This window comes from Protomyctophum parallelum, assembly GCF_964188405.1.
Source record: "Protomyctophum parallelum genome assembly, chromosome: 11".
Classification (NCBI taxonomy): Eukaryota; Metazoa; Chordata; class Actinopteri; order Myctophiformes; family Myctophidae; genus Protomyctophum; species Protomyctophum parallelum.
Genome location: NC_139707.1, coordinates 21,574,322 through 21,590,632, shown reverse-complemented (window position 1 = coordinate 21,590,632; position 16,311 = coordinate 21,574,322). Strand labels below are relative to the sequence as shown.

At 40.3% G+C, this 16,311-nt stretch overlaps 2 protein-coding genes across 5 annotated transcripts in view; both read right to left on the bottom strand.

The window, feature by feature from the left end:
- The window catches only part of tanc1b (tetratricopeptide repeat, ankyrin repeat and coiled-coil containing 1b), a gene marked incomplete at its 3' end in the record, with an annotated part of 144,768 nt that extends 138,623 nt beyond the window's left edge, over window positions 1-6,145 (bottom strand). For all 4 annotated transcript variants that reach the window (XM_083776986.1, XM_083776988.1, XM_083776987.1 and 1 more), the window contains exon 1: window positions 5,960-6,145. The remainder of the gene's footprint in view (window positions 1-5,959) is intronic.
- A 4,074-nt stretch (window positions 6,146-10,219) lies between these two features.
- dap1b (death associated protein 1b) lies at window positions 10,220-15,632 on the bottom strand. The gene is made up of 4 exons (XM_083776307.1): window positions 15,473-15,632; window positions 14,418-14,517; window positions 11,692-11,755; window positions 10,220-10,784 (listed from the first exon to the last, which is right to left on the bottom strand). Exons 1-4 carry the CDS (start codon window positions 15,537-15,539, stop codon window positions 10,665-10,667), a joined length of 351 nt encoding a protein of 116 aa, XP_083632433.1. The 5' UTR covers window positions 15,540-15,632; the 3' UTR covers window positions 10,220-10,664.
- Window positions 15,633-16,311: the final 679 nt, after the last annotated feature.

Sequence of the window (16,311 nt, the reverse complement as noted above, 5' to 3'; positions counted from 1 at the left end):
TCCTCTACCCTCTTTTTTAAACCGCCTCCTCGCCACTTGCCCTACACACTTCCATCGATATGCACGTTCATGCGAAGCTGCGCCATGTTAAGTGTCGTCCGAAACCAAGCAGCCTTGTGGAGACCTGATCTCTGATTCTCTGTCCGCATGGAAACCGCAACCTACAAAATGTAAGAACCACCATAAATAAACTGCTCCTAAACAATCTTCATCTGATGCAGAATAGACAACGCTCCAACTGATGTTCACAAGGGCTCTTTATTTAGCCCACGGTGAAAAACTATTAATTTAATAAACTCTTTAACACAAAATGATTTATAAACACCATGGATGTATAGGAAATGTCCTTTTGACAATCACGCTGTAATTTAAAAAAATAACAAAAACAAATTCACATTCTCATATCAGAAAATTAAAATTACCGATTACAGGGGCCCAATTTCTTTATAAGACGTCATACTTATTACTTAACTTAGCTGTGATTTTATTACATTTTTGCCACCACAGGAACAATATGTAATATAGCCTACCACATAAATAACTGATTTTCAAAATAAATGTAGTAAATTAGGCTAAACAGTGTTGCTGAACTTGCTGGCTCAGCAGTTCTGATGTGAGCAAGAGCAACATTGTCTTTTACTCCACCAGGGTTACCCGGGAGCTTTTCAACGTTGAGGCATGTTTGAGAGAGACAACCATTACTCTGAATTTACAGTTGTACCGGAGGCTGTGGAAAGTGACTGACATAATTGTCTATCCCTGAGAAAGTCGGAATCAGACAAGACATTGCTCATCCGTCACCCATTAAACACCTCCCATGCCTATTTCACACCTATTAAATCAACATGCGACATAAGCTCATGTGTTGATATATTTAGCTCGAAAGAAAAACACAATTATCAAGTGAGGTTATGAGTTTAAATACACAGTAGGTCTGCCTTATAAATTCTCATGAGTCCCAGCCTCTTTCTATCTCAACTTGTCTGGGTCTATTAATACATTATTTTCTGTCCTTGATAATTAGGGAGTCTTATAATCCTCCTTACCAGACTAGACAACAATTACATCCTCTCATCTATGATGTCATCAGGCTGACTCCTTGACAACAGGTTAGCTACAATAACTCATTGCAAGAGTCCACTCATTTGCTCCTACTGCTAAATGAATAGTATTGATGTCTTATGCCAAGTATTCTGATAATCATAATCTATATTTGAATAATTAACTTGGGCATAGGATCATAGCATACAGCTCATCCATATACAGTATGAGTATATGACAAATAAAGTAATAGAGGCGTTGAATGTGTTGTACATATTTTGGACACAAGTCAATGTTTTGCAGCCCAGTAGTCTACTATTTGACTAGGGGTAAAACATTAACAGGCATGGTTCAAAGTCTACAGGAAGTTTTTGAAAACAGTTTTTCTTACACTGGGATTTGTAGGTCAGACGGTAGGGTCTTTGAATGAGTTATCTTAACAAGAGAAAACAGACTTGGGGAAAAAGTAAAATCATAAAGTCATAGGACTCCGCCGGCAACATGGGGTCTTGAACCCGTTGACTATTTTCAAAGCAGATGTGCATACTGCATAACCAGTAAATCACTCCAGGGTTCTGGCCGCTAAACATTCCACAGGTGTTCAGTCCAGACAGTTTACAGATAAGGGCTCACCACCACTCAACACCAGGGTACAGGTTTATTATTAGCCTAGCTCTCATTATCAAACACTGGAGAATTCATCAGTACCGCTTAGTTTCCGCCAATGGAAAACTCATAGGTCTCCAGCTAGTTAAAATACTGTATACTAGTATACAGGCACATGAACAAGACAGCTAACCTTCAACAATGATACCGGTTAGTGTAATTACATCTGGTACCGTTAACAAACATTTTGGCTTTCCAGCCTTTGTCAGAGATGAAACGGAGAAATAAAATAAACTTTGATCCTGTCATTCTGAGTGTGACCCTTTGCTTGTCACAGTTGTCGTCACCATGATCATCTTATAATAATAATAATAATAATAATAATAATAGTCACTAGACTTGTACAAAAGGGAATAGTAGAGCCTATAATACTGTTATGCTATGCCAAAGTAGTCAAATAACAACAAAAATAACAGTGAAATTTCAGTGCTAAGGATGAAAATAATATGTAATGGCTGCCCTGAGCCTAAACCGTTTGAGAACCACTGCGTGCATTACAGGCAAATTCATTCATAGAAAGTGTTATTTTGACAACATAGCAATGACAGCCAAGTATGGAAGAGGAAGACTAGGCAACCAAAAAGTACAAACACTTATATGTCTAATCGACAACCTATTAGAAAATGTGTCTCCAATGAGAACTAATTAGGATGAGTGCACTGCACACTCTCAGTGTCACTTTTAACTCATCAGAGTTGGTGAGCAGTTATCAGAATTGTATAGTGAATCCTGCTAGCATTTATTGTCCAGCCTCCACATGTGCAGGTTTCATTGGGACAGTTCCTGTTCAAATCTGTTCAAATCTAACTTCAGGAACTGGCTACCTCCCCTCAGGAAAGAGATCTCTGGACGTCAAACTAGAAATGGAGACGACCTGGACACCCCATCATGCAGAACTGAGAGATACAGAGAATCACCAATCCCATTATGTGCGGACTTTTAAATGATAATGGATTTTAGATTTGAGTTTTACACCATTTGGATTTTTAGATAGGCTATTGCATTTTAGATTTGAAGTTTCTTGTGATCGGCAAAATAATTCAGTGTTTTTAATGGCACCTCTGTCTTTTAAAACCTGTGATCATGCTGAAAGTTGAATAAACATAAACATAAGTTCCAAGCTCTGACGTCTGCAGCTCTCTGGGCTCTCAAAAGGCCCAACAAAAAATGTGAATCAATGGCAGCCGCTATGAAAAGGTATTTCTGTGTCAATCAAATGCATAAACAAGGGCAAGCAAGCGCCAAGCACACACACACACACACACACACTGTTGCAAAAACGGTGTGCTTTCGTGAATGAATTATTGCCGTGTCAGTTCAGCGGAATGCCTCATTGGGCTGAGAATAGTTTAATTAAACTGTGTATGTGTGTAATCATAAAACATCTTTGGCAGGTCAAAATAACTGGGGTGCTGCTAAACTCTATTTTCTCATTGGAGCTAATGAGGTCGCTCCACGTTTCACAGGGTATAGCAGGTATATAGCAGCGTTGTTTGTACTTTGTAGTCTGTGCTCAAGCACTGCACACATGCGGAACGTAGCCTCAAATCCACACCCAAATACAAATGCAACTCAATATGCATGGCTATCATTCCGTTACATTTTAATAGATGGCCTGGGGGTGAACCAGGGCAATTAAATGGTAAGGCACGTATTTTGATACAGAGACTGTCTTGATCCCTTGAGAAAACGGAGCTAATGCAATTACACAATGCAACATAGCCAACAGGCTAGACACCGGTTAATTTGTATGATCTGGCATCAAAAACAGCCACTGCTAAGAAGCAAAGTACATGATTGTAAGGCATGATGCATCTAGTCATTTTGGAGTTTTGGGAGCTCCAAGTATGTCCTCTCTGATACCATCACTTGTGGTAGTGAACTAGACCAGCTATGGTTAAAATATATTCCCTTTCTTTCAACTGAAGCCATGTCAGGTTATTGTGATTAGTATTATGATTTCAGTAGTCTGTGTGTGTGTGTGTGTGTGTGTGTGTGTGTGTGTGTGTGTGTGTGTGTGTGTGTGTGTGTGTGTGTGTGTGTGTGTGTGTGTGTGTGTGTGTGTGTGTGTGAGAGAGACACACATAACAGTGCATAACAAGTTATTGCTTTGTTCCATTTCCAAGAGCTGGGGGCCAATTACTTCTGCTTCTGTTATTAAACCGTTTCACAACAGTACCCTAAAACCACTCTGACAACGATGACATGAAAATGGCTCAGCAATGATGCAGGAAAACCACTTATTATTAAATACATTTGGTCTCCTTTTCCAACAGCCTCGTTGAGTGTTATGCGGAACATCATCAATTCTCTACGTCCAAGTAACAGAGGTTGGTAAGCTTCTGGTAGCCGAGAGATTCTCTGAGAAATGGTCAGCTTATGTTACCAGTACACCATCCGGGCATAATGTCTTGAAAACAATACCATCTACATATTCAAAACGAAAGCCTGATTTACATCAATTTATGCTGATGACAATCCTAAACTGAACTATACACTTCTCTTCTTAACCTGTCTTCCATGCTACAGGTACTGACTGTCTTCCTTGAGTGACAGTAGTCAGATGTAGAACATATCCATCACCAACACTGTGTGAGGGCTGGCTGTCAGGTCATTGGCTCCAATGAGACTCACTCTTCAGCCATAACAATATGACTCAGACTCTCAAGCCGGCAGCAGCACCTGTTACTGGCCAACTGGCAAAAGAAAAGGCTGGGAACCATTAAGGCCGACATGCCTGCCCTGCAGTGTCACTTCAATGGATGCGTGCTGAGCAATGTCAACTTCTTACATCATTGCAGCTGATACACCAGCATAAGTAGCCATATGCTTTGGCATATGATAAGCACATTAATCTGTGATAATGGTACCATAAGCACTGGCAGCATAGATTTGTTAGGAATGCAACATTGCTAGCATCCAAAAACATATGTTTGTCTGCACAGCAAAATAGGTTCCATCTGAAGCTGAGGGTGGGCTGAACATGTAAACACAGCATACATGTAGGTAAACATATGAAGACAAGACACTCAGCCAGTATCCTGATTCAGACAAGTGATTGGGGCAGTGTGTCAGGTAAAGACTTCCAGGGGTAGAGAGCCTGGTAGAGAGGCTTTCAATATAGCCATCACAATACTGCCCAGGGAGGCCACTGACTGGGTCCAAAATTTAAATTGCCTGTTTTGGTCAGCTGATAAATCTGACATTTAGCTAAATGTTTAGGAGAAGAAAAATACACCAAAAAATTAAGTATTAAAGCATTTTATGTAAACATTGGTCAAATTGCGATGACTAAATCCTGTGGGCGCACATGATTATAGTATGTTAGCCTGGACCCAGGGCCCAGCCTGATTTCAAAACCACCACTATCCATCTAATCTGAAAATACAGCCTAATTTAGGCTTAAAAAAGACTATCGTTTAAAAGTGTAATAAACTTTTCTTTATGGAGCAGGATGTTACCCCACGGTCAGTGGGAGTAGAATTTGTCATCAAAGTTATTGAGTGAAGCCTATTCATTGTTTTGAATGTTACAAAAGGAAGCAACAAACTTGACACATGTAGACTATTCAACAATGGCATGTTTATACAGATAACATTTCACTACCACGACTCCCCAATACAGCACCCCTGCCTACCAGATGATTGGCAGTCTGGAAGCAGACAATTATGAGGCCAATGCAGGACATTTTGAAGACCAATGCAGTCTTCACAAAACTTTTATTTTAACTATTTGCTCTAATGCGCGACGCATTAGAGCTATGGACCAGAGCTAACTATTTTGATGCATTGTGGCTTTAAAATAAACACATCCCTTTATTGGTATATAAGCTAGTAAAGCTAAACAGTAACAGCCTTAAGTGGCAATGTATCCATTTTGAACTCTCGAGAGTTTACAAATGTAAGTCACATTTTGTTTACAGTTGTACACTCTCAGAGCACATTAACTATGGAAGTTGACAAGTTTTTATAACTGATGACGCGACACCCGACTCTCTATAATAATTTTACACGTACAATACAGAAAATAGTAACAGTGACCGCTGCTGTCAGACAGTGATTTTCGCTTCCTCGATAGACATGTCTCAACATTCCTCCCTTCGTTACACTCTGGAGTCTGTAGGCGGAATTCTTTAACGAGTTTCCTCTACTTTTTACACCGTGAACCCCGGCGGACAAGACCAAAAGAAGATAAGGCGACAGAGGCGAGTATGTCGATACAACTGTGAATAATGAACAAGTAAATGTCTTACCTGATATAAATTTCATGGATATCCAAGAAAGTACTAAAACTTTCCCCGACGCTTATCTCCACATGAATCCCTTGATGAACCCAAGGTGCTGGACGATGCCGGGGCTCCTCCTTCCTGACTAAACTTCATGAGGTCATCTGGGACTGGAAGGGAGCGCCGGCCCAAAACACACACGCGCATGCACACACACACACACACACACACACACACACACACACACACACACACACACACACACACACACACACACACACACACACACACGGCTTGGGGAACCACAGTTCCCCCCCCCCCCTCCATGCATGCGCCGTGCACGCCCATCAACACACACACAAGGCTGGGAAATCCAGCCGCCCCCTCCTCTCCCCTCCCCGCGTCCTGCGCGCCTATGTGTGAAAGGACAGGACTCACTCCAGTCCCAGGATGTATAATACAGGCCTTTTGTGTTAATAATAATAATAATAAAACTTTATTTGTATAGCACCTTTCATGACATGAAATGCAGCTCAAAGTGCTTTACAGAACAATGGAGAATAAAAGAAAAGCAAGGCAACGACAAAAAACAAGCAGTAATGCAATACAGTGAGGACATGAATAACAAAAAATAAAAAGATCAATTAAAAGCAATGTTGTAGAAGTGGGTCTTGAGCTGAGCTTTAAAAATGTCTACAGAGGCTGCCTGACGAAGGTACAGTGGGAGCTTGTTCCATGCCGACGGCCGTAGAAGCAAAAAGCTGCTTCCCCGTATTTTTTAGTTGCCATTTTTTTAGGCAAAGCGAGCAGGCCAGCAGTGGAAGACCTTAGGGGGCGGTTTGGGACATATTTAGGCAGGCAGTCATGTAGGTAGGAAGGTGCGAGACCATTGAGAGCTTTATAGACAAGTAAAATAATTTTAAAATCAATCCTAAAAACAACCGGAAGCCAGTGCAGTGAAGCCAAAACTGGAGTAATATGTTCTCTCATCTTAGTTCTAGTTAAAACTCTGGCTGCTGCATTTTGGACAAGTTGTAATCTGTCAGTTGTTTTCTTAGGCAGTCCTGAAAAAGTGCATTGCAGTAATCAAGCCGAGAAAAAACAAAGGCGTGGATTAGCGTTTTCGCATCGTCCAAGGACACATAGGCTCTGATTCGTGCAATATTTCTAAGGTGAAAAAAGGCAATCTTGGTAAAATGATTAATGTGTGAATTAAAATTCAATTCAGAATCAATAATAACCCCCAGGTTCTTTACTGTACTGTTACTTTCTACAGTCAGGTTGCCAAGTCTGCTTAATATTGATTATTTCTGTTCACTAGAACCTATTATGAGAACTTCTGTCTTATCCTTATTTAGCTTGAGAGTGTTACTGCTTTGTCTCTTTGTGGTCACATTAACTAACCACAACAATTACGACACCAAACGACCAATTATACATTACGGTAAAATGTATTAAACATTGTACCTCTCTGATATAAATACAACATTATCCAAGGCCGGCGCATACACTATAGATTAAACTATAAGACACATAAACTGGATTAATTGTATTCGCCTCGAATCCCCCGGGCGCTGACCACACAGTGCACTGTTGATATAAACTTGGCTCAAAGGTCTATAGCGCCCTCACGAGGCAAAGTGTTTTATGGCAATTGCAGCTTATTTAGTTGTCAATTAGATTTTAGCTAGTTTTTCATGTTTTGATGTAGCAAAGTCATCATTAACTTGCCCTTTTAAACAACCAGTATTATTAAACATCTATTGTACTGATTATAGTACATTGTTGTGTGAGGCAAGATTGTGCAGGGGGTCTTCAGTGTTTTCTCAGCTCCTCGGATGGCTTGGATGGGCAGTCATTGGCAGCTAAATCCACCATGTCTGCAACTCTGAAGACCACCAACTGCTCTGTTTCTGAAATAGAGCTGCAAACTAAGGCCTCTGTGCTGCACACACAGATGGTCTCAAAGGCATGTGTTTGAACAGAACAGGCTTCACAGAAACTTTAGGGTCAGTGTGTTTTGTTTACAATGTTATCAAGTATTTTCTTGGTATTAAGACAAACAGATAGTTTGTGACCATTTTGGCCAAACAATACACAAGAATGTACAATAATTCAATCAATTGAACACATCATGTAAACATTTAGCTAGAAGCTCATTTCCATCTGAACACAGAACAATGTTTGGGATGATCAGCAAAGTCAATACCTGCGCAGTAAAATCCTATGGTTAATGTATCTATTTTAATTACCAGTATACAAATGTAACCCGGTCGATTTGGTTACATTTGTACACTGTCAGAGTTAACAACATGAACCCAAGCATTCCTATTTTGGGGTATGCATTCACCAAAAATAGATCTACAAGCTCAGAATTGTTCACATTGCAACATGTGACACGCTGCGACACATGGCGCATTGTGAGCTTGTAGATCTGCTATTTGTGGTGAAGATATTTAGTGTATAAGGAAAAGGGATGGGGCCTATACTAGTATAGACCTTTGGGGTCCTCCGGTCAACTATTTACAGTATATAGCATTTAAGTATGTATATTAACACTTAAGATTTGGTGATATTATGCAGTCTGCCTAGCGCCCTACTCGTAGCTTTGCTTGAATTAATTATACCTGTCCAGTACAGATAGCTCAACCCTTTTCAGATCAAAGAGCTCCATGCATAGACTGGACAAAAAGAACAAAGGCAACAGCATCTCTAGTTTATCCAACCCCACCATATGGTTGAAACGGATGTTGGCTTGGAGTCTGGCAGCTGTTGAAAAATGTCTGTTTCAGTATTCTACTCTACCTCCCCATCTTTCAAAATGCCTCGGGGTTGTACATATAGTCCATCTTTGTGTTTCTTGCTACCCATTAGGCACATTCTGTAGCACAGACAACATGGCACAGCACAGGCAACAGAACAAAAGGTGAAATACAAGTAGGCCCAAGCATGGAAAGTGGAGAGCAGATGAAATTGTTTATAATCTGGTCTGCCTCCTTCAGTCCTCTTGTCTGGGACCTCTGGGTTGTTCCCACATCCTTTACAATGCATTCCAGTACAGTTTTCATAAAGCACCTCCTATAAGATGATTACAGACATGGGACTAGTTTACCTGCTGTAAGCCCTATGGGCCTATATTGTTGTGAGCTGAACAACTGTCTTTTTCAGTGCTGCACCAATACTGGCACAAAGCGTGATTTTCCATCATGTTTTGTGCACCCCGCTGTTCAGTTTTATATGGGTATTATAGAAGCATGCTGTTAAGCCACATTTGGTACTAGCCCAATTTAACAAATGTCCTGGGAAGATGACAGGCTAGTCTGTTCATGTTGCTCAACCACCCCACACACACACACACACACACACACACACACAGGGCTATTTGTTCAGTGTTATAAAACCAAATGGTGTTGATATGCAGAGTAACAGAACTGCAATAATGTGAAGAGAAACTGCCATATGACTTCAGATCAGCACTAGGTTTTTTTTAAATTAGTTATTTTCTCTCTCAATTACCAACCTTCAGCTGTTACATTCCACAAGCAGATTTAAATGCTTGTTCCCCCCCCCATGCCTAATTTAGACATCCTCATATACGGTGTCACACACCAAAACTAGCAGATCTACAAGTTCACAAGGCATTGCATCCATAACACATTGAGCTTGTAGATTTATGTAGGTCATTTTCAGACACCAGCATATAGAAGCTACCATGTTACGAAGTTACGTTGTGAACTTGCTCTGTCTGGAAGACCCAAAGTATAAATAAACCATGGTTAATGGATCCAAATGGCTAGATTTTGTACCCACATTTGATTGAACGGCAGTTCTCAAAGAGTTGCGCCATTCATAGTGCTTGGTTGAAATAGTCATCTCAAAATAGTCTGAATAAGTCTGAATAATAGCCTGAACATGCAGACTACAGATACTTGCTACAAAGATGCATTCAGTTGAAGTGTACAAAAATAAGTGTACAAAAACTAAGTTACCATGATGACATGGTGGAATTGGTAAATAGAATACAGTACCTTCTGAATGATGACTATAATCACCTACATAATACTGTTAACTCAGAAAAAGTATTTGATACTATGGGACAAAAACACAAAAGTAGCAGTAAAGTATAATTGCATATCTACTACTAGAGGTGTAGTAATCTCTGAAGCCATGGACCTTCAAACCTATGCTTCAAACTTAACATTTGGCGCCACCCAGTGGATATGATGAGTTACTGAGAGGCTAAATTAGAATTCTCCATGAAAAAAAGAAAGAAATACAAGCTGCCCGTTACTGGCATGCATTAATTTATTCAAACTACTGACAAGTGCCAAGCAATTGATTACAAAAGACTTTACTGAAACAGTACAGAGTACAGACTCATAAGATTTACTTTCCTCAAGCAACATACTTGTAATACCAAAATGCCCATATAGTTTTAGTCCACTGGTGCTTATAAAAACAGGGTTCTTAGTAAGACTCAAGGCACATTAAATGCTCGTTTATAGAAAAACAAGTTAAGCAACCCTGTAAAAGCTTATCTAATATCGTGTAAAATTAGCAAGGTCTACAAATATGCTTTGACAAAAGCTTTAGGTCTCCTTTTTTTCAGAATTAACATTAACTCTTCATAGACAACATATCAGAACCCTCATGTCTAACATTTCCCGTTTGTCTGTCACACTCTACGTCACATTGGTCCACCTCAGGGCATCTTAACATACAGTATGCTTGTTCAACACTTCCTAGGTTGCTGGATGGGGAAAGCCCTGGGAGGAGAGTGAGGCTTCTCCATGGCAGGGCGGACTCTGCTGTGCCTCACACTCACTGGTGTCTCTGGAAAGTCATGGCCAAACTGCAAAGATGCATACAAAACTCATTTAACACATTAGGACACAAAGGGAAGTTAAGTGTCACACAACACACCATAGAAAACCCAGTCTGATAATTAGTAAGTGTGATTCTGGTTGCAGATGCTACAAACTGTGGATTCTTATTACCCGATGTATTAAGCCTAATGTGATACACACATTAGTTCAAACAACTTAAATGTAGCATTTTTCCAAATTGTTGACCCCTTTGAAAGCTTTCCTAGAAACACTTATGCGATGGCAGAATTTACAGCATAATTAGCCAAACTGGCACAGATTATGCAGGAGTCCGTTTTTTCCAAAAGGGTGCATATAAATCCTGCATATTTCACCACATTAAAATCATGTAAAACTGCATATTTTACAACTTTTCTGGAGGATTTAAATATCAGTAAACAGATTTTTTTTAATATTGGTTCGATAGATATTTTTAATGCATTTTCATTTCAACACTTAAGACTGCTAAACCCAAGTTTCCCCAAGTTCATTTTATAGTCTTACCCTGCGTAATAAGAGAAGCCCGAGTTTTGTTTATTGAGCCTGGAGGGCACATTTGATAACTTATGAGAAATCATAAGTTTTCCACTGGTTCTTTTTCACACGTTTGGATCACGTGACCGAAAGGGGAAAAAAAGTCCCCACAATGGAATCCTATGGGAGGAGGCGGCGGCGCTCAGTTTACCGATTTTCACAGATCGACCATGGATTATCTTCCGAGTCCAGGACAGTCATGTGCACTATTTTAAGGCACCCATGGGTGGAATGGAACGACGTACAACATATGGGTGATTCTTCAAAGGTTATTGAAAAACACATGCAGTCAAGGGGGGGGATTAAGATTAATTACACAGTCAACGTGTTAATAAAGACTGAATTATAATTTATATTTACCTTCTCCAAGCTTCCTGCTACAAGGGTGCTGACTTGTTGCATTCGGTTGGCAGTGGCAAGAGACCTACAACCAAATCACAGGTTTAATGACGACAATACGTTTTCCACTCATCCTAGACCTAGACAGTCAATCACCGTTTGACACAAATTGGCAGTTACATTTTCAAACAAGTACATTTTCAAAGTACAAGTAAAATCAAAGTATGAGTAAAATCAGTCTCACCTTTTATCTATCAATTAATGAGGTATTTTACTATACATTATATGGAATCCACTTTAGCCAGTATTCCTTCTACCTCATGGAAGATATATGACTCTTATTTTCATCACTGCCTATACCCCTTATACCGAAACTTCTTTGCCTTTTTTACTATTTTGAAAAACATTTTACAACTAGCCGATCTACCTCCACTACGACACTATTTTGAAAAAATGTTTTCAAAAAAGTAAAAAATTAAAAATTGAAAAACTTTTAGGGGTAAGGCAGTGACGACAATAGGACCCATAGTCTCTGTATACTGTAGTAATAAACTAGTGGCGTTACCACTAGTTTGAGGAAGACCCAGTAAAAATGTCTAAAGTTAACCTTATTCTTAACCTCAGTAAAAAAGGCAGCGGCACACTGCCAGACTGGATTACCAGCAACGGTGCCCAGACGGCTACACAGGCTATCCGGGTCTCAGTAAAATTATACCTAAAGCTAACCCTGTTCCTAACCTCAGTAAAATTATGCCTAAACCTAACCTTAACCTCAGTAAAATTGTCTCCAAAAAGTAGCGTAGTGGCAAATCAACTGGAGTAATATGGCACAACTAAGGGGATAAATCCAATGCAAAAACAAGTCTTTTTACAAGTCATCCGAAGCATTAATATTGTTTTAGGATTGCAGTTAACATGGCAGTGGACGGCAGGGAATCATTTCATTGACGGACCACAGGTGAGCCGAGCTTTACCTAGCAACAGGGACGCTGCTTGAAAGTGGATATCAGCGAGACCATTCTGAATCAATGAAAACCTAAAAAGAGGTCCTTGACAGGAAATGTGTTCTAATGTGAACCCTTCCCATACTTTACAAGACATGATATCACATGCTTATCATTACTGCCTGAAGACGAGTTCTTGTACTTGCACTAAAGTAGGCATTTTTTTGCCTTGTACAGCAGTCTCCCTCCACAATTAACATCATATGATGCTCTGTGGCATTAAAATGTTTTGATCAAGATGGCAAGAGAACAGGGGAGCCTGCTGCCTCAGCCGGTTAATTCACAATCCATATACTCCTAGTGTGCGTGATGACCTAGGTTTGGATCAAACCCCTGTCTTGTCTCGTCTTGCACTCCCTCTCTCTGGCCCTTGTCGCTACACTCACCCTTTTGTAATAAAGCATGGAATGCTTTTTTTTTTAGATGGCAAGAGGAAAAGATCTAAGAGAGGGTAGTTAATAGAGCACGGATGGCAAGCGCCTCAGTCACATAGACTGTTCAACTTTGCTAAGCATGTCAAAGCAGGATGTGATCAGACTGTGTAAACAGTCGCATGATCTCGCTTCAATAACTGCATGCGGAAAGGGATGTTATGGTAGGGTTGCAATGGTTTGGGTACACACTCATCACTCAAATCAATATAAAGTTATTCTGGGTGATCACCTTTATCCTATGACAAAACATTTATATCCTGATAGAAGCAGTTGCTTGCTTACATGATTACCTTTTTTATTTCTCTTACAGTACTGCACCTGTCCCGTGTATGTTCCACTTTCTACTGTTGCCTTATTTGTTGCTGCATTTTCATCCAGGCCTCAATATCCTATACATTTCTTGAATCCAGGACATATTTTGACTAGAGTTACTATAACCCATCACTTGCCTTTGACTCAATCTTGTGACTTTTAGATTTTTCGGTTCCAACATCTGACTTTCGGAATAAGGTCATATGGCAGCCAAGTCTATGGACGTTTGTTTAGAGCACTTTTAACAGAGAGTGGCAGCCAAGTCTTTGTTTAGAGCACTAAATTCTGTTCTGCTTTGAACTGTGTTCTTGTACTGTTTTTAACCTGTACAGCGACCTTGAGTGCCCTGAAAGGCGCCTTATAAATAAAATGTATTATTATTAAATGTGACATGTGGCAGCCAAATCTATGTACTTTTAATGTTTGTTTACAGCACCCTTAACAAACGTTTGCAGGCACCCCTCACTTCACGGGTGATTTACAGTGAGGGCCTCTATGTCCAGCTTTTGGTGTGTGAGCCCCAAATTTTGTCCTAACAAACATTAAATGACATTGGACAATTTTGAGTGTTTGTGTAAACACAAACATTGCATAACACAAACATTGAAGACGAAGGTGAGGATGCAAATTCTGATTGGCTGGAATGCGATGATGTACGTGATAAGAGCGCCCCTCACTTCACACAGGTGTGATTTTTGAGGGATGCTAGGCCCTCCTATATACACAGCTTGTCCCCACACGTCTCATATTTGCCATTGACAATGAAAGGAGAAATTAGGTCAAATGTCCACAAAGAGCACCCCTCACTTCACACACGTGACTTTTTAATCTCCAACCAATGGTGATTGATTGGACGACCCTGGCTTGTGTGCTGGACACTTTTTGGAACTCAATGTCGACTTCAGATGAGGATACTTGGACTTGTGAACCAGAGACTTTACTTGGGACTTGTTGAGTGACATGACTATAACACTCACTGTTTAGATGTATACTTTACCTGGGTTTATCAGGGCTCTTGGTCACTTTGTCTGATGTTCCATGATGGGAAGAATTATCTTCCAGGTTTCTCTTGACCACTCTTTTGCCTCCAGCCTTCACTATCAATCAAGGAGTGGAGTTGAGAAAATGTTAATTAAAAAACAAAAAGCACAATATTAGCCAATATTTTGCTTAAGTATAAAAAAAAATCCAATCAGTGCTGATAAAGATGTAAAGGCAAATCATCTAACGCAGGCTTAATAACCGAGATTACCGGAAAGTGAAACAAGCTTTATGATTGACTGCCTGCCTACATACAAGACTTGTCTGGAAAACATGGGTTTGATTTATGTATGAAATAAAGTTTGAAGTGCAATACCATTCAAAGGTGGGGCCATATATTGTGCCACTTAGGATAGAAATGTTGCCCTGGCCTGCACTGTCGCTTACAAATAAGGGGCTCATAAATAAGGAAAAACGCTGTAAACGTTAGAATATTTCCCCAAACGATGAACACACAGTTTGCGGGCAAGCAATTTATTGCACAGAATCACGAATCATCATGAATGGGCATCAGTTGAAAACCGAACAGAGATCTGTTCCCTCGGACAGTGATGCGAGCACACAGTGTACTATTTCTGCACTTAATAGGAGGATCTGTGCCACAAAGCCAGCCAGTCGTTTTTACAATGATGCTCTTCCAAAAAAACACAACGAATACTGCAGCAATTTGTTGTACGCTAATAAAACCAAACCACTACTATTACTGTTGTAATTGATTTAAATCGTTCGCGTCGTGCAACAAAACAAAATTATCCGTTTTAAAAGAAGAATTTACCGAATAAAAGCAATCGAACAATACACGGGAAAAAATGTTTCTCATGCACGTACTCATGATGTTGTGCTGAACAGAATTTCGCTGGTTTGATCAAACAGATTATTAGACGAGAACCCATTGTTTGTTATCCCGGAGAGAACAAAACACGCAGCAATCGTTCGAGTTTGATTGAAAAAAATATACACATCACATGTATACAATTGTGTGTAAATGTACCGTCCGGAATAAAATATTACCTGCAGGAGGGTGACCAGCTTTCAGCAAAGGATTCTCCTTCAAACCATTCTTTGACATTTGCACCATTTTGAACTTTCTCTCAACAACAGCTCAACATCGATCTCAAACGCCCACAGTCGCTAGTTTTTATCCTCAATACAAACATGACGTCACGCATAATTCAGCGAGTGTCCCGTGAAAACAAAAGAAAGACACCAGATCTGCAAGCTAAGAGCCCGTCGTGATCTATGGATCACGTGACTCGTTTTTTAACTTGTAGATCAGCGTTCTTTTTTTTTTTTTCGCACGCTTCAGGCGGCAGGAGGGTAGGGCATATATCCTATAGCCCGGAGGAGCGATCGTGCTGTGATTGGCGAGCTCGCCGAGCGATGCGCCCTAAGGATACGGAAGTGCTCATTCTACAATGGGATAGTTCCAAGGGGCCAGCTAGGCACTCCAATGTTGAAGCGCTGGGCCCTAGTGGTAAGAGGAAGGACTGCAGGCGGACCCGTGGATTCTTGACGAGGAAACCCCGTGCAACCGAGCGCTCAACGTTAAAGCCCAGCTACACTGACATGAATAGCGGAGGGGGCGGAGCCAGTTTAGTCTCTATCCTTTTAATACTCTATGGATAGTTCCCAAGGGGCCAGCTCACAATACTCTATGGATAGTTCCAATGTTTGGAACTATATCAATCCGTGTATCTGTTCTGTTCTTTGGCTATATAGAAGTGTCTATTTGTATGTCTCTAAATGTTTTGATGAATTGAACAGGTGGACCCTCTTGTAAACAAGTGTAATGCTTTATTGGGTCGTCCACTCACAGTATTGCAGTACTGCATTTCAAGCACAACTCAATA